Source organism: Pipra filicauda, unplaced genomic scaffold (assembly GCF_003945595.2).
Source record: "Pipra filicauda isolate LSUMZ 115617 unplaced genomic scaffold, ASM394559v2 scaffold133_size2016399_pilon, whole genome shotgun sequence".
Lineage (NCBI taxonomy): Eukaryota > Metazoa > Chordata > Aves > Passeriformes > Pipridae > Pipra > Pipra filicauda.
Genome location: NW_024103807.1, coordinates 1,311,519 through 1,329,978, shown reverse-complemented (window position 1 = coordinate 1,329,978; position 18,460 = coordinate 1,311,519). Strand labels below are relative to the sequence as shown.

Genomic DNA, 18,460 nt, shown 5'->3' with positions numbered 1-18,460 from the left:
AATATTTTAAACTCTTCGGTTACTTGCGGTGCTTGTGGTTGCATTTTGAGTTTATTTTGGTAATTTTTGTTTTGTTAATAAACGGATTTGGTTGCGCAGTGGTTTATGGGAGCTTGGAAGGAATTAAAAAAGCTGTATCTCAAGCTTTTAATAACCAAATTCTCTTGTAATCTCATGAAGCCTGTAGCAAATCAGCGGGTAAGTAGCTCAATACAGAGGGTGAAAGTACAAGCTGAAGCGTTCCCCATTCTCCTCAGGCAGCCTGCTCTGGAGAGCTGTTTCCCACCCCCACATCCCACCTCCTCCCGCCGGCTGCCGCTCGGAGGCCGCAGCGCCCCCTGCGGGAGGCTGGCAAGGCGGCTCCCCCCGCCATGAGGACTAGTGGTTCGCTCCGCCCCGCCCTCTCTGCCCCCCGCAGGCCGCGGTGGCGCGTCCCGCTCCTGGCGCTCGATGCGGAACTGGCCGGGCGGGCAGAGCGGCGGCGGCGGCGGCGGGGCAGGTGAGCGGGGCGGCCTGGCCGGGCGGGCGGTGCCGGTGCCGCAGGCGGCGGGGTGCGTGCACATGTCAGAAGCGGAGCCTGCCCCACCGCCGCTATGCGTGGGTCGGGCTGGGAGCGCAGCCGGCGGCGCTGCCTGCAGTGACCCGCACCCGGACAGCTGCCGGCGGGGCATCCCCGCCCGCCCCGGGCTCCGCCGCAGCCGTCCGGCCGCGCGCGGCGGGGATGCTCGGGAGCGGCGAGCCCTTCCTTCCGCAAGGTCACGGTCGGCGGCGGGCAGAGATCGGGGCCCGCCGCTGCGGGGAGCGGGGCCGGCCGGGCTCTGCTCCATCCTGCCGGGTGCCGATGGCGGGCGGGGCTGCGATGTCCCGCTGCGGCCGCGGGGCTCAGCTGGCCGCGGTCGGGCAGCAGCCCCTGAGAGGTCGCTGGCGGGTCCGGGGGTGCGGCGGCTGTGCGGGCGCGGGCCCCGCCGCCTCCGGGCCCGGGCCTCCCGGAGGCTTTTCCTTGCTCCCTGCCGCGAGGGAGCGGGCAGGATAGTGAGGGAAGGGAGAAGGGAGGCGCAGGGCGGTCTATCCCCTTGGAAGGGGTGAGGTGTGTAGCCTTGTGAAGGGGTTGCTGCGGTAATGTGACTGGAAAGGTGCTTTTACTCCTTGGTTTGTAAACAGCAGATCCAATTACTCCCTAAGACAATAGAATAGGAAATCCACTTTATGCTAGGCAATTTCTTATTAAGTCACCTATAAATCAAGAGCACTTTCTCTTTAGAAATGGGTGTCACCACCTTGCTGTGTTGCTCGCTTTTATTGTCAGGCGAAGGAGGGGAAGTGAGCTTGGTCTGTGTCACTGTTTGTGTGGAGTCACGGTAAAGAAAGGCTTAGAGAAATGATAAGTCTTGGAGGAAACTGATTTGTTGCCTATCTTTCTCCTCTCCCTTTTTTCCCTGAACTCACCCATAACACCACGCTGTTTTCAGACATACCCAAAATAACAGACAATATAAATTTGTAGCCCCATGAAGATGGGTTAGAACTGTAATCTGGCAATATTTTGTGATCTCCCAAGATAAGCCAGCCATTTTCTCTACATCCAGTGCAACTCTGGGTCAGCATTTCTGTTGGTGTGCTCACAAGTGTCCTTGCTGTGCTCCTTGCAGCAAAAAAGAATCCTTTGCTCCTTATCTGTAAAAAGGATGCTACTTGTAGGCAGAAGCAGGGGGAGGGAAGATGTATTGTGGTGTCCTCAGGGTCACATAATCAAACCAAAGTCATCCAAATATAGGTTATTTAGGCAACGTCTCTATTTTTGGACTTTATGCTGCTTGAACCTAGGGAACTGTTTTGGATGAGCACAAGAAGTACTTGCTGTTTTCAGCACTAATGAAAATCTGCAATACTGACACATCAGAGAGAGAGCACTTCACATCCAACATAGTCAAAATGCAGTTTTTACAGGATTTCATCTGGCCATCCCATCATAACATGTTATGTAACACTGAACTGATAGATCATTCTAGCTATAAAATACTACTTTTGCTTTACTGTTGTATTGTTAGAAAATGCACAGCTCTTGGACAGGGTTTAATAGACACTGGAATTAAATATACACTCATTAAATATTTTACTGTGTAATAAAATGCAAAATCATGAGCAAGTCTCTAGAATGCTTTGTTTGGAAAATAATACAGCTTTGTCCTCACTAAAAAATCTTGTACATGCCTCTCCAATGGTGCTGCAGTTTTATCATGAGTCTGGACTTTTGTGTTCTTATCAAATTAACAGGTTTCCAGGCGTAAGCTTCAGAATCCTACTGCATTAGTTTCCACACTGTTCTTACTTAAAAAAAATTTATAATTTCATGGATAGGCAAAAAGGAAAATAATATCCTCACTGAAAGAATGCTGTCCATACAAAGCGTGTAGCATGGCCGAGACACAGTTTCATGTTATGTGTTATGTGCCAAAGCCATGAATGGTGGTGAACCAAAGGCTGTGCAGCAATTGGAAAAAAAAAAAAGTCTTCTAATTTTCATGGAAAAACATAAAGTAAGTATACTAGAGGGCAAACCTCTTCTTCAGCCTCAATACCATTCTGTAACTCTTTTGAAAACAGACAGGGTATATATGTAATGAAGTCCAACTTCAGTCTGTTTCAGAAGGATTTTGGAGTTGGAGAGGTAAAAATCTCAGCTCTTACTGAAACACTTGTTCATATCATCTTCCTAAATTAGTGTTGACTTTGATTTCATCTGCCTTGGGGTGAGGGGTACAGAGTCTCATAATTTTTCTCTCTCACCTCAAGCCATATTGAATATTCAGGGTCTGTATAGACAGAATATACTAGGCATACCTCTGTCAAGATATTCAGTCTGGTCTGTTTTAGACCTTCTGTGATGAACCAGAAAAACCAAATATTTATGAGAATTTCTGGTATTAAATTAGCAAGTCACAAGTGCTGCTAAATTCTAAGAGAATAAATCTCTTCACAGTTTTTAGTTTACAGCAATCAAGCTAATAGATTTTCTCTGATACTCCATTCCAGATAAGTTGTTTTTTTTTGAAAAACATACTGGTAGAGATTTAGTGTGTGAGTGGATAAGAAATGGTGTAAAATGTAGTGTCTTGCCTGTCATTTCACACCGTAGTTTTTTAACTAGGTGGGTAGTGCCATCATGCTCACAAGATGGTAATTGATACTTTTTTGTTAAACCTTAGTACAGTTGAATGTTTCACTTACTTTCCATTAGGAAGGAATTGGAGACAGAAAATGCATATGTTACAACCCAGATTAATTCCTGCAAATGTCCTTTGGCCCTATGGGGTCTGCATTTCACATATATTCCATTAAATTTCCGGGCAGTCCCTCAGCAAACGTAGTTATTCAATGCAATACTAGAAAATACAGAATACAGCTTCTGATTAGGGATTTGCAGCAATGAGGAAAGGATTTAGAAAAAAGAATGAAAGAGCTTGAGATGTAAGATTAATACCACATCCCCAGTTTAAATGGCCTCCATCTATCTCAAGGTATAAATTTTTGTGAAGTAAAAGCATTGTCAGTGACTTAAGTGACAACCGAAGACACAAAGTGAAATAAAAATGAGCAGCATGAAGCATCAATTAGAAAGGAGTGTTTTTTAGTGGGATAGTCTGTTAATCTGTAGAATAATTGTGATATTTCTTTTGAAGACAGAATGTTTTACTGCTTTTCTTTCTCCACCTTGAGATCTATGAAAAACCAATGTTGACCTATTGTTCATTCTCTGTAACTGAACCTGTATAATTCTGCTGGTCTTTGCTCTGTTGTCTGAGCTAGAAAAGAATTTTAGCACAATTAGATTCTCTGTCACTGGAGGTCTTTAAACCTGTCACAACCATATGAAAATTACTGTTAATGATTGACAAACATGCTCCTGATTTGTCTCTTAGAACTAGAATAACCAACTGAAACACAAAACCCAGCAAAACTCTGAAGAACTTATCCATGTACTGCCAGGAGCTCTAAAATCTCTTTATACTGGAGAACTCCCAGTTGGGGAGGCCATACCTTTTGGTGCCTCGAAACCACTAAATTGTGAGAGGCTGTGTTTACTTTAGATACCTGCAACTAGCAGGACCCTTACAGTAATTTGAAAGTTAGAACTGCTACTTTCATATGCCTAAATTACCTAAGCTGAGGCAGTTCTTATACTGTGTTCCTAGACATTGCAGTTAAATGAGACTGTTATGTTTCTGGGTCCCTGTGACAAGTAATGCATTGGCATAGCAGCAAGGAACAAAGTTTCATGATTTTCTGTTTCTTCCACAGTCTTCAATATTTCAAAGCAGCAGTGTCCCTGAATAAAAGGCTGGTCATCATATTGCCTTTGACTTATCCAGTAATGTTTGTCAGATCTTTGCTTTTTGTTTTGTTTGGAACTAATTTCTAAACAGTTATATTTGTGAGAATCAGGGAATCAACACTTGTTTTTTTACATAGGAGGCAAAGATACGCTACTGTCAAATTTGGTATCTGATGACCTCCAGGAACTGTGTGTTATCTTTTGAGCAGAGCAGCTTTTTTTTTCTTAATCTGTTGCATTTCTCTGTCTCATCTGCCAGTTCAGCACTGTGGTTGTGTCCTGCTTCCCATTATATTCTAACTGAATTTCCCACTGTCAGTATAAAACGTTTGATGCTCTTCTTGCTTGTAGCTTTGACACCAGCTTCCCTGGATCTGTGCTTGCTCTGGAAAGACCCTTGTAGGAGGAGATGGGGAGTTGTGCCTCTGCTTGTTTAAACCTCATCAGGAGGAGAGGAGTACTTTTTGTGATAAAAATGATTAAGAATCAAAACCAGTTTCCGCCAGAATTATTTTACCCACAAACACTGAGCCACTCTGCTGCCACATCTGTTTCCACCTGGTGGCAGTTGAACTGCACTCTACTGGAGCCATGAGCTGGGTACGCTTCTTCTGTCCTCCAGGACACCCGGTTTCTATCTTCTTTTTCTCATTAGTCTTCAGCCATATCCAGCAGGCATTGTGTGTCCCCTCCTTCCTTTGCCGTGGTGACTGCCGATGTCTAGAAGGTCCCCTTGGGACCCCTTGTTCTGTCATTTGTTGGCTTGAACTGTTGCTTGAGGCAGTTCCTGTCCCGTCTTCCTCCTGAGCTTGTTTCCCCCAATGTTTACGTGTGGATGAGTCTGCCAAACACGAGCTTCTCACATCCCAGTGCTCTTCCAGACTAAATAATGGGCTTTATTTCCTTTCAGTTTTGACCAGCTGGTACTGTGATTTATCACCAAAATTAATAGTGAATTGGTTTGAGAGTAGGAATTTCTGATCTTCCACAGTGTTGATGAAGAGAAGACACGTAGAAGGAAGGAATAAGAAGGCACGTGGTATGCATGGGGAGACAGGCGGAGTGTTTCTAATACATGGCAAAACAGATTTGAGGCTCTGAGTTCCGTGGTGCTAACAACAGCCAAATGGCTGGATTATTTCAAGTACTTTATTTTCTGGTTCTCATTGTCCTGAGCAATGTTTCAGTGTTTCCACGCTGTTTGTGAGTGTCCCCTTTTTCTGTCTTACAGATGGCTGGAATTTATTGTTGGGATCCCCGTGAGCCTGTCATTTGTCCCTGTGTGACCCTTCTCCGGGAAAGAGAGTTGTATCTGCCTGTATTTGGTGGTGATGGTGCCATGAGTAATGTCTCCTGGCCTAGAGTTGCTTACCATGGCTTGGGGAGGCACCGTAGCAAGGGAGAGCACTGAATAATTTAGCAGTTGCAGCTCCATCCAACAGTTCTCTCAAATGTCACGTTTTGTTGTTTTCCTATTAATTTTTTATGGCTGTACATTTGCACTGTTTGGCTTTTGGAAAAAACCTCCTGGTGCCCGGATTATGGGAACTGTGGCCTACTTCTCAAATGGGGCAGAGGGCTGGGAATGGAAGCATCTTGTGGATGCTGGGGTCTAGGCTGTAGTCAGAAGCAGCAACAAGGTTTCTTAACTCAAAGGTCAAACCAAAACCAATTCTGGTTTGGAAAAGAAGGTAATGCTATAGTGGTAGCATTACTAGGCTAGTTTGGGGGCGTTGTGTAGGTTTTGGTTTGCCCTTCCTTCCCCCCACCATGCCTTGGAAAGTGTATGAGTGGTTACTACTTCAGATTTGAGAATAAATGAAAAACTGATGAGGTAGACATAGACGAGAAAGCTCTCCTATTTTGTGATGGTGACATTTCATAAGGAGGGGCAAAAAAGGACAGACTTGAAAAGAGTGAAGGACAGGGAGCCAAAGCTCCTGTGTTACTGTTCTCTTGTGCAAATCTCTGGAGATTAATTTTAAATAAAAGATGAGTTTAAATTCAAACAGTGTAGAGCAGGAGAACCAGCCAGATTGGCAGAGGGTTTTTATGCCAGAATTTGTTCTATGATTCTATAGTGAGTGGTACTCTGTGTGTCCTGTACAATGATCCTGCACAGGGAGGATAACTAAAGGGATGTTCCAGGCAGTGAAGAAAGGGAGGAGGATAAGGGCTTTAACATAAAATGAAGTGTGTGAAATGACCTGGGGGTGAGGCTAAAATCTGTCATCTCTTTCCTATTAGGAAATGGAGTACTGTAAAAGTGTATGCTTTTCCTACATTAGTTAATTGTTGATGTTTTTTCCCAAGAGCGTAATAGAATGAAATGAGTAACAGTATTTGCATACTGTTCTTTCTCACGTGCTTGTCTCTTGTTGCTCATTCAAGGTCTCGGTCTTGATTTTTCTGCGTGGTTTTCAAAAACCTTCTGGTAGGTACAGCCTTGCCTCTGTAGAGCAGGAGCTGCTGGAACCACTCCTTTGCGTTTGCTGCTGTCTGCAAGTTCCTATTAGGATTGTGTGTTAGCACACTTTGCACATCCTTTTTCTGTAATACTAAAGGAGCAGCTGCAGTGCATGTCTGTGGAAGCATCCTGTGAGTACCTGGATAAGTGGATCTTGTCAGCTGTGGTTGGTACTCAGCTTTCCATGGGTAATAATGACTTCTGATATTTTTAGTATTTGTGGATATGGGAAACCTCACTGACTGGGAGGCGTTTATTTAGCATGTTGCAAATACTACGCTGTCATCTAACTTGAGGGCCTGCAGGTGCCAGGATGGGTGTGTTTCAGTGTTCACTCCAGGCAGTCCGTGTGCCTGGGTGAAGCTTGTTTGTAGCGTGGGCAGTGCTGGGAGCTTTGGTGGTGGAGCAGAGGGGGTGGAGCACTGCAGCTGCTCTATAAATATACCCGACAGGCTAAAATCTAGAGACTAAAAGATTGGGTTGCTATGGTGATTGATCTGAATCAGATTACCTGTGGGTCTGCTTTCACACCATGTGCATGTGTGGTGACTGCGTGATCTTGCATGTACAGCAGGCTGCTTTGACCAAGCATTTGGCCGAAGCAGGGAGGCGAGAGGAAGCAACGCTGAAGGGCCAGCATATGGCAGGGAAGGGGAAATCTGTCACTATAGCAACCCATAACCTGAATCAGTCCAGCTCCACTCTGTGATGCTGCAAAAACGTTCCTCTCTGTATGGCATGATACTTCTGTTTGTGAACTCATTCTGGTCATGTTCAGTCTATTTGTCGGCATCCCTGTCCACGCTACCTCCATTTTGCTCTGGAAAACTGATATGGAGGCTAAAGAAGCTTGGCTGTGTCAGTACTGTTTTCAGAAGGCAGAGATAATATTATGTAGTAGGAAGAAATCTTTAAATTATTATAATTATTCAGAAGGTCTTCAAAGAAAGTCTTCTTGTATTACCAAAAACTGTTTTCACAATTCATTCTTTAATTTTCTTTAATCTGATTAATTCTGTCCTTTTCCTCAAGCTTTATGGATAGACGGAAAGTGAAAACAGTTGGGATGCATCTGCTATTTTATCCACAAGGAACTCTTACTGATTGAAGATATGCATGTGCTCCAAGGAGGATGCTTTTAGAATCTGCCTGCATTCTTTCTCTACTGGGTGATTTCTTATGCTTGGAACTATCCCTAGGCATTTTACAGAACCACACCTGTATTACAGACTAACCATACTAGATAATTATGCCATTGTCTGTTTTAGACATGCTTGCAATGCTTTGAAAATGCCTTTTTTTTTTTTTCTTCCAAAGTGCTAGTATCTTTTTAGAAGTCACAGGGTTGGCATGCACTGCTGCCTTGCAAAGGTGGATGGTAACACACATAAAGCAGCTGCACCAGTATAGCAAGTCCATCCAGGTCTGATTTTAGAAATTGTTCCATGTTCTGTCAAGCTCTGGAGAAGTGTCTGCGCTGTCATCTGTGTTTCTTGTGTTAGTAGAAGCACTGTATTATCTGGATAATAGTGATAATGAGCTTCCTAGAATGTTGCATATTTTTAAGTATAAAACTATTAGCAAGTGTTTAGTGTTCATATAGATTGTTAAGCAGAGAAAATAGAAAATGGATCATGTGAAAAGAGACCTGCTTGTCTGCTTCTTTAAAACCTTAGTACAAGTAAAAATAGTATGTGCTTTACCAGAGAGAATGGATGAGATCATTTGAAACAGACTTGGAAGAAGAAATAACCAAAATTTCAGTGGTAAAGATTCCATAAAGTTTATTAAAATCTCTAAAGACAGGTCAAAGCTACCGTGAACAGTTCATATTGTTCTTCAGACCATGTTGATTCAAGTTCTGTGGTGAGTTGAGAAGAGTTCCTGTGTGCAGGTTGGCTGGTCTGGAGGGATTTGCCCATATTTCTCATAGCTTAGCAGATAGGTAAAGATGTGTGATGTGAGAAAAGGAAACGTAAATCAACCCAAAAGCAGGCATTGAAACTTCTGGCCCTATTTGTGTTTGTTTCAGTTTTCAGTGTAGTCCGATTGGTATGGATCTCGAGTTCACAGTAAACAATGCACTAAGGTCAGGCATAGTGGCTATAGATCTGAACTCAGTACAGACTGTTTTGGCTGAGAGTAAACAGAAATTCAAGGTGTTCCGAGGACATTTTAGACCTAAAAATTTTGTTCCTTTTGAGTGTGGCTGGAAATCTGGTATTGCACCAGGTGAAAGTGAACCATAATTCATGTGGCTTCTGTCCTGTAATTCGTTCTGTCTCCTTATTGACTTCCTCTTTTTTTCTCTTACAAGTTAATGTCCCGCTGTATGTTCTTTACTCAGTCAGTGTGCAAATGGAATTGTAAAATGCTGATTTATATTCTAAAGGTATGCACGCACTGGTAAACTGTGCAGTATGATCCTTGTACCAAATAAAAGCAGGACATAATGGAAGGAGAAGCCTTTCTGATACCATCCTGAAGTATGGAAGAGTTGCAAGGAAAGCAGGACTTAACATCTGCCTGTTGGAAATGAATCTGTTGTTTTTATATCATTTTTGCAGGCAATGATCTAAATGCCTGCTAACTGTCCTATAGTTGAGTGTAAGACCTGTCAGAGCTGGAAGCTTCTGTGTGATGAAAACAACTGTGAGTGTGGTGGGTTGACCCTGACTGGATGCCAGTTGTCCACTGAACCACTGTCACTGCCCTCCTCAGCAGGACAGAGGTGAGAAAATAAGATGGAAAAAACCCTTGTGAGTCAAGATAAAGGCGGTTTAATAAAGCAAAGGTTACGTTCATGGAAGCAATGAAACCCAAAAACTTTTGTTCTCTACTTCCCATAAGCAAGTGATGTCTGGCCACTTCCTGGGAAGCAGAGCTTCAGCAGGCTTCGTGGTTGCTCTGGAAGACAAATGTAAATAATGGATTCTCCTCCTTTCTCTTAACTTTTATTGCTGAGCAGATGTCATATGGTATGGAATATCCCTTAGGTTTGGGTTAGCTGTCCTGGCTATGTCACCTCCCCAGCCTACTGGTGAGGGAGGAACATTGGAGAGACAGTCTTTATGCTGTGAGAGCACTGCTCAGCAGTAGCTGAGACTGGTGTGTCAACACCTTTCCAGCTACCAACACACAGCACAGCACTGAGAGCTGCTGTGGGGAAAATGAACTCCATCTCAGCCAGAGCAAATGCAGTGAGCCAGGTTGCATTAACAGTTTGTCGTATTCAAGTTATTCCTTGACTAAATTACTTTGTTCCTCTAGGTTTGTGTCTGCAATGAAAAGACACTTAAAAAAGGCTGAAGACTCTAAGGGATAGATGAAACAGAGTTGCTGCACGATTCATGTCTCTTGGGATGCAGGGTATTGGTCTGACTCAGGTGACTCTAAACTGATAAAAAATCTGCTGCGGTTCTTTCATGCTGCCATATCTGTTCTGTGGTGTGGCGCTTTTCATGAGTTTTTGTGTGTTTATATAGATTTTTATTCCTGGGAGGACTTTAAATTGCAGAATGCCATGCAGATTGTCCTCTAAGAAGTTGTGCTACAACCTGAAATTTGGGGTTTTTTTTGGCAATTTTGAAATGCAGAGTAGTGCCAGTAATAGATCTGTTTGTTGTTTTGAACACTTCTTTTGTATCTTGAGTTACTGGTAGGCTGTGGGTTGATGCTGGCTCTGGCCTTTTGTCTTTACGTCTAGGCTACTGTGCCAACTTTTACTAGTTCGTGAGTATTCCTGACAGCTGCTACAGTAGGTGGGTAGTGTTAGTTCTCACCAACCTGTTCATCATCCATATAAGTGCTTATTTAAATTATGATGTTGTCTGATATGTGATCTGCTTGTGCAGTATGTTTCTGTGGTGGCCTTCACTTCTTTATTTTTCTTCTTTTCTTGTGCTGAAGTTATAGAAAGTCTCAAGTGCTGCTTGAGGATCCAGCCTTCTAAGGGCTGGTTCCAATATGTTTGCAAAGAGAAATGCCGCAGAAACCTTTTCAGAAAAAGCAACTTTAAAGTGGCTTGAGGGAGAGAAGAGGTTTTGACATTGATATGTCAAAACTTGTGCCATCTCAGAGTCAAGTTAATATCTCAGTTCAGGTCCAAATGCCAACATGAAAGAGGAGAAATTGAAGTATCTCTTGGTTGTTTGATCTATTTTGATCTATTTCTGTCCTAATGTACTTAGTCTGTAAAATCCAGAAGGTAGGGGGAAGATGATAGCAAATCTCTGAGAAAGAAACTGCTTTACCTCTGGATTACCTGTAGAGATGCTGTCTGTAGTTCTGTGATCATATTATGTTCAGTCAGGTTTTCCAGATTCCCCTAACTGCTTGTTCCTACTTTTTTTTCGTGCTCTCACAAGTGTTTGTGGGGCCACTTGGTGAACCAACTCAAAAAAACCCCCAACCTAGTAAAACCAAAAAATGGCAAGGGAGGAGAAGGGAAAGTTTTAGTTTTAGTCCATATCAATTCCACAATCTGGGTCGCAATGTAGCGGCATGAGCACTTCTACCAGCACAGAGAAGGGAATGACACTGACCTGAAAGCAAGCTTTTGGCAGATAAGGGGCAGGAGGCAGGACTTTGATGTCTTTTGTGTTGCTTTATACAGATTATCAACTGTGGTGTCCAATTCCAGACAGGATTAGGAAGGTGAGTTCCAACAAATACTGCTACAATACTCTTTAATGCTGTTACTAAAAGGTAAGTTAAGGTTGTAGTCTTGTAGTCTCTCAGTACTCTGTAGTCACTGCACAAGTTTTTACTCCACTGTAAATGCATTTTGCTTTCTCCACCTTCACCGAGGGGTAGGGTAGTCTCTGTTACAGAGGAAGAACATATGTTTCGTTACCACAAGTAGCAAAATTTCCTCAAAGTCGTACTTCTAGGTTACATCGTGGTAACTTATTCCCGTTCCTGTATCTGTAACTGATCAGTTTGTTCTTTAAAGAGTTCTGAGTAAAGGTATTTGGAAAGAAAACAAACTGGAGACAAAAAGGTCCACTTGATCATCCCAACTTCATCTTGTTCTTCTTGAGTTAATCTACACGAAGATATTTGTAGAATATCAAGGATCAAAAGCTTTTCTAGGGCAAATTCTACAATGTTTCAATAATGTCATTAAAATGAAGAAACAGGAACTTTGCTTCCTGTGTCTGTATTTTGTCTGTTATTCAGAGAAGATAATTTATAACAGTATTGCTGGTCAGAGAAGATAATTCATAGTGCTGTCACTTGGGAGCCTACAGTGACTGTAATTGAGGATCTACTAAAACTGTGCAGCAAAGTTTTACAGGTTGTGGAAGTTTGTGTGTGTCAGCATTAAAATTTCGTTCGGTTTATTATTCCTTAATTAATACTTACTGACTAGTATGATTTTCCTTTTTTATAAGCCACATACATCCTTCTTTTGTGTGTGTGTGTGTGTGTGTTTGTGTTCTTACTGGTATTTGGAAAGCTAGTGAATAAAATTCCCCAACTCTGTTTCTCAAATGTGAAGGACTAGGAAGAAAATATGTTGCTAGACTTTGAATGTGACTCTGAGATGCTGACAGTTACAGTGCTTTTAACTAACTTTTGGTTGTGAATTAATGAGAGAAACATCAAGAAAATAGTCTGATTTTGCTGAGATTTACAGGTTGTTAGTAAATCTGTTTTACTTCTATACAAATAAAATATAAACTTTATGCTGCAGAACTGAAATATTTTAGTACAACAATAATAATTTTCGGAATTCTGTGACAGCCTTAGGATAGACACATGAACTGAAGTAAAAACCTTACTCTGAATATGCCTCGAAAGGCAATCAGTTTAAATTTTTTGAGTATAAAATAACTCTACTAATACTTTCATTGGGTTGCTCAGTAAGCTTGTAGTATACTTTGAGCATCTCCGACTTTTAGAGTTTCTGAGAACTTTCCGTTTCAGAAAATTTCTGTTTTCAGATTGTTTTCAAACACAGATAGGGAACATTGTAATGTGGAACTGTATTACTTTTTAAGATTTTTTTTTCCCCTCTCTCTGTCATGAATTCTATGAAGTATGAATTGTGGGATTGGAAAGAATGATTTTACAGTGCTTGCTGAGTTCTGGATATCTATTAAGCATAATTATTGACAAGTAATAATGCTGCAGTAAAATACCAGTTGTAAGTAAGTGAAAGAAACAGTGTGATTTACAAGAGGCACTTTTGCTATTGCAAACTGCAGTCCTGTAGAACTGCAGTTCTATACCTTCACAGCAAAAGCGTTAAGAGATCACAGTCATTGGGGATTGTGGAGATCATTCTTGCTGTAGACCACTTGCAGGTTTGGGACAGTGAGATGCATTTTGTTAAATTGGACTTCTCTTGATGTTACCCCTTCTGTTTGTCACACAGCTAAAGTTCAGATTGTGTCTTTTTCTTCAGTCATGTTTAGCTGTACAGCGTTGCCAACTGAAGCTCCTTTCCCAAGCACTGTAGCGATGTCATGGATTTGCCTAAACATCATGCAAGCCACTTACTGAGTAGCGCTTTGCAAGTAATGCTACTTTGTTTGTCTGTGTTTTCCTTTAGATCAGAATCATAGAATCATTTAGGTGGGGAAAGGCCTCTAAGATGATCGACTCCAACCAGTAATTCTTGAGATCCTCTTGTTCTTTTCTTGTGTGTTTTTCAGCTCTCTCTGTTTTTGCGGGCATGTTGCTGTGGTTTTATAGTCAAGAAGATAGAAATCTGTGGATGACCGTGTGTGCACAGAACATTGAGGCTTCTGGGGAATGTAATTAAGGCCATGAAGTTGCTTATGTGTATTTGATATTCCTGATTGTGCTTTTGACACTCTTGCTTTTCTTGATTGTAGATTGGACTTCCCACATAGTTTCCAGCAGATTCTGTTCCCCAAGGCGGTTGATCACGGCTGATGGGATAATTGACCACTGGATCGATGAACAGAAATTCACTGAGATGACATAGGGAGGGGTGTCAAGGAAAATGGTGCAGAAAAAGAGAATCTGCCCCCGCTTATTGGACTATCTTGTCATCATTGGAGCCAGGTAATGTAAAAGAGTCTCCGCAATGCTTTGGCTTGGGAATAAATAGCCTCACATCCATTGATGAAGCCTTGCTTGGTGCTGAGGAAATGCTGTTTGAAATGTGTGCAGAATGCTACCCTAAGGGTAGCATCTACTTGGGCCAGGGCACTTTTTGAAAGATACTAGTGCAGCCAAAGGTTTTTAATTTGTGGTCCTTAGACTTCTTTTCCAGGGTCTGCAAAGGGCGACTAAGAAAAGCCAATTTATATATCACTTTCTAGTAGCCAGTGTATCTGAACTTCTTTGCTTTTACTGGCATCAGGACAGAGGGATTCACAAATTGAAAACACTGAAAGCTAAATGCAAGTAAAATACTAGTTTTCTACTAATTTTACTACTAGTAGCATACTAGTAGTAAAATACTACCACTTTTCTAGCTTTTGAAGTGTAGTCTGTAAACTCAGCTTGAAAAAAAATAAATCTGGAACTTGCCTTACTTGGCTCTTTCTCCCTCTAATACTTATTTAATCCTCATAGGAATGACATGAATGCTTTCAGTTTTTTAAAGTCTTATTAACTACCAATAGATAAAATGTTATGCTTATTTACTTAAAGTATGTATGAAATGTGGGGTTGATAGGTGTTCTGTTTGTCAAACACACAATTCCTCGGTAAATGTTACTTTTCTTTATTCAAAGTTTATGCAGCTGCTTTCTGTGAGTCTCTTTAGTGGGTGTATCCCAAAGTCTATTTTGCTTTCATTTCTAAATAACAATGATTTATGTGCATCAGCTTGTTGCTTTACTTCTTGCTTTCTTTTCAGAATACTTTGAATGCAATATTTAAATAGGCTAAGTGGAGGAAATAGCATAATCCTAACTAATAGTTATTTTTATTATTGCATTTTATGGACAGAATAATAGTTAAATTACTTCTTAGTGTCTGTAGGAAAATAACCAAGTTTTCCTACATGTGTGTCACCAACCAGAAAAAGGAGGAAGAAATGTTAATTGCCTCCTCCAATGACATTTATAGTGTCTGATGTTCTCACTTAGAAATTTGGTCGTATCACTTCTGGACTCCCACAGTTTTCTTGCTTTTTGTCAGCCCATGGTAGCTAAACTGCTACTGCTCGGAGGTCTGTTGTCTCATTAGTCACTTCAGCAAATGCTTATGATAAGAGATGGAGCTGACTGAAGTAGATTCTACTACAAAGTCCTCAGGAGCTCCATGTGGCCTCTACTGTTACCTCTCTTTATCCACTGTGCACAAATAGCCATGCCTTTTGCAACTATTCTCTTTTATTAGTTGCAAATGTTCTCAATGTCTGAGAAGACTCTGTCCTTGTAGCTAATATTACTGCAAAAGAAGTGGTGATATATTCACTGGTACTTCATTGATGTCATTTTTTTGACCATTTACTGTTAAAATAGACTCTCTAAACCTTACCAGCATTATTTGATATTTGTTCTTCAGCAGATGATGCATTAGTTGTGTCTGCTAGCATATAAAAGCTTTTTAGTGTTTCGTTTTTCTTTTCATACAGTATTTCAGTACTTAACTATACAGGCAGTATAAATCTTGTTAGGAATTTATGCTTCATTATGAAAGCATTTCTACTTTTTCTGTAATAAAATATTAGTTTGGGAGAATTAGTCAGCAGAGCTATTTGCACCAGTTTCTTTTATAAATTAGGAACATTCCATTACTACTTGTTTGGTTTTTTTCATATCTATTATATGAGAAAAACAAGTGTAATTTGTATTTTGAAATAGGCAAATCTAAAGTATCAAAATGAGAAAATGTCTGGTGTCATATCCCATAGGGGAGTGATGGTGGAGCCAGGTCTCCTACCTTCCATTTAGTAAACATGATAGTAAATGCTAATTACTTTAGAAAATGATGAGAGATCAGACTATAGCAAAGAGGTGAAACCAAAGAGAGGTTGCTCTGGGGACAAGTTTTTCTTCCTTCACTATTTGGATCGCCTTCTATATCTCTGGCAGTTATTCATTAACTTTCATGGAAAAATAGTGGTAGGAAAATTGTTAATATTTTGAAAGAATCTGTTCTTCCAGTGGAAAATTAGGAAACAGCAGTACTGCCTTTCTGTCTTTGTGTTCCATTGGTACACAGTGGTACAAAGATTAGAGAACCACAGTGTTAATAGGTCCACATGTTACCACACAGCTTTTATAGTAACTTACACTTTAAATCCAACCTGAAAACCAAAGCTAGAAATATATATAGCTATCGTTGCTAGGACTTTTTAATGAAAATTTTTTAGGATGAGGTCCATATCACTCCACCATTCATCTGAGTTCTTTCCTTGTAAATTCTCGTTTTCCCAGTTAGGAATCGATACTGGATTTTCTCATTTAATTTTTCATCTTGTTCATAAATGGCTGAAATACAGGGGCTTTTCATCTGTGTTGTTTGGAGAGGGACAGTGTATTTCCTGCCAAAATGTTGCACAGGTCTCTACCTGTGCAGCTAACTTAATTTTGAAAGTCAGAGTCAGGGAAACATGACAATATAGAGTTCCCCTGGGAACAACATACTCCTGAAAGTCCTTTTCTCAGTCAAATTTGAACACGGTCCTTGCTGGGCCTTGATAATGATGGTATACACTTAGACTTCTTTACTTGACCTTTCTGCCTTGTGCTAGTGACTGAGCATTGTGGACAGTGACTGAGAAGCTGCACTTTCCCTGGATAGTAGGGGAGAGAAGAAACAAAGGTGAAGCTGAGCCCACAGGCTCCTGACACTTTAGTAGGAAGTTCACAAAGATTTTTATTGGTATTAATCAACTATGTATGGGTTTTTTGTTTGCTTCTTTTCTAGGCACCCAAGCAGTGATAGTGTTGCTCAGACTCCCGAACTGCTGCGACGTTACCCTCTAGAAGACCATGCAGACTTTCCTCTACCGCCTGATGTTGTGTTCTTCTGCCAGCCAGAAGGATGTCTGAGTGTGCGGCAAAAACGCATGAGCTTCCGTGATGACACCTCCTTTGTCTTCACCCTCACAGACAAGGATACAGGTGTCATTCGCTATGGAATCTGTGTCAACTTCTACCGCTCCTTCCAGAAGCGAGTACCCAAGGAGAAGGGAGAAGGCACAGGGGGACATCGAGGTCGGGAGGGACAGAAGATCCCTAAATCTGGAGAGGCATCAGCACCCCAAGAGGAAGTGGGCACTGAGAGTTCAGAGAGTGGTTCTTCACTGCAGGCTCCAAGTGCAGAGTCTACCCCTGATGTGAATCGATCACCGCGCAGCAAGCGTCTGGCCAAAGGCAGTCATCGCTCTCGGAACAGCACCCTGACTTCACTGTGCATCCTTAGTCATTATCCCTTCTTTTCCACATTTCGTGAGTGTCTCTACACCCTCAAGAGACTTGTGGACTGCTGTAGTGAGAGACTGTTGGGCAAGAAGTTGGGCATTCCTCGTGGGGTGCAGAGGTATGTTGAGATGGAAGAAAGAACTTTTTCTGCCTACTGTTTGTGTCCAGGGCTGCAATTGTCTGTATGGCAAATTGTGGGTGTAGGTATAGTTGCAGAAGCAGCCAAACACCAATGGTTGGCCTTTTTCACTGTTTTAACCCAGGTTCTTGTTAGGAAAAGGAAATTTTTATAATGATGTCTTTAAAACTTCTCTGATTCTGTAAACTTATATGATTTTCATTTTTGATACACCTAAGGAGGCACTACCTTTCTGACAACTGAAGCTGAGCACTGATGCTGTTATTGTTGCTTTGGCATTTAAGCTCTGTGGCAGAGTACATCAAGACTGATTCTCTGGCAAATTGGAAACAGCCAAGAAATAACAGAGAGAGTTTCTGCTTGGGGCAAGAGGGTAATGATGAAAATGTGCTTAACGAGCTTATGAAATAATCTGAACTTCAGTGTGGGAGAGAAAAGACTAGAGAAGCAGGATCAGCTGAAATAGGTCAAAGTACAATATTTGAAGGGGAGAGCGAGGAGAGGTAGAAAAACAAGGGAGTTGTCTAGGAAACATATGGGAATGGTTGTTGGTAACAGCAAATTAACAGGAACTTGGTGTATATTTAATGTAATATATTAATCTTGCGTATCTTCTATTTTAGTGTTGGGTATGTTACAAAAGCTGTTGCACTGTAGGGTAGAGAAGGAAAAACGTTTATATGTATTTCAGTCAAGGATGTATATCTGTGCTGCTGTGCCTGGCACCTATATTCCAGGATGATATTTGCCTTTCCAATATGCTAATTGAATAGAAAAATATGAAACGAAACTCTGGAGAAGGAGGGGATTATCTCAACAGGAAGAGGGACAGGGCCGTGAGATAGTACATAATATGAATTAAGTAGCTTGGTACACTCCAAATTAAACTTGTCAAAAGCAAAAAATGACAGGATTATTATAATTTTTATCTTTATAAGCTCTTTACATTTTGCATGAAATGTGTCCCATTCATAGAGCAGTAGCCTATTTCTCGGGTTACTGCCCTGGAATAGTTCTAGGAGAGTGTTCTGGGCTAGTATGACTGATTCCTGTGTTAGCAGATTTATCACCTGAATCCACTGATGGGGAATAAATTATTCTGTCAGACCAAAATTTCCCCTCTCCCCTATGGAAGTGTCTATTAAGGAAGTTTGTTTTGTCAC

The 18,460-nt window shown here is 41.5% G+C and overlaps 1 protein-coding gene across 39 annotated transcripts in view; it reads left to right on the top strand.

Moving 5' to 3' along the window:
* Window positions 1–420: 420 nt before the first annotated feature.
* The window catches only part of MADD (MAP kinase activating death domain), a 72,591-nt gene continuing 54,551 nt past the window's right edge, over window positions 421–18,460 (top strand). For 34 of the 39 annotated variants that reach the window (XM_039378278.1, XM_027719477.2, XM_027719473.2 and 31 more), the window contains exons 1-3: window positions 421–499; window positions 13,646–13,838; window positions 16,662–17,276. In XM_039378278.1, the coding sequence (XP_039234212.1) occupies window positions 13,777–13,838; window positions 16,662–17,276 (677 nt within the window). In that variant the 5' untranslated portion in view covers window positions 421–499; window positions 13,646–13,776. Of the gene's footprint in view, window positions 500–13,645; window positions 13,839–16,661; window positions 17,277–18,460 lie in introns of those variants that run through there. The other 5 variants (XM_039378280.1, XM_039378284.1, XM_039378281.1 and 2 more) reach the window with 1 other exon arrangement.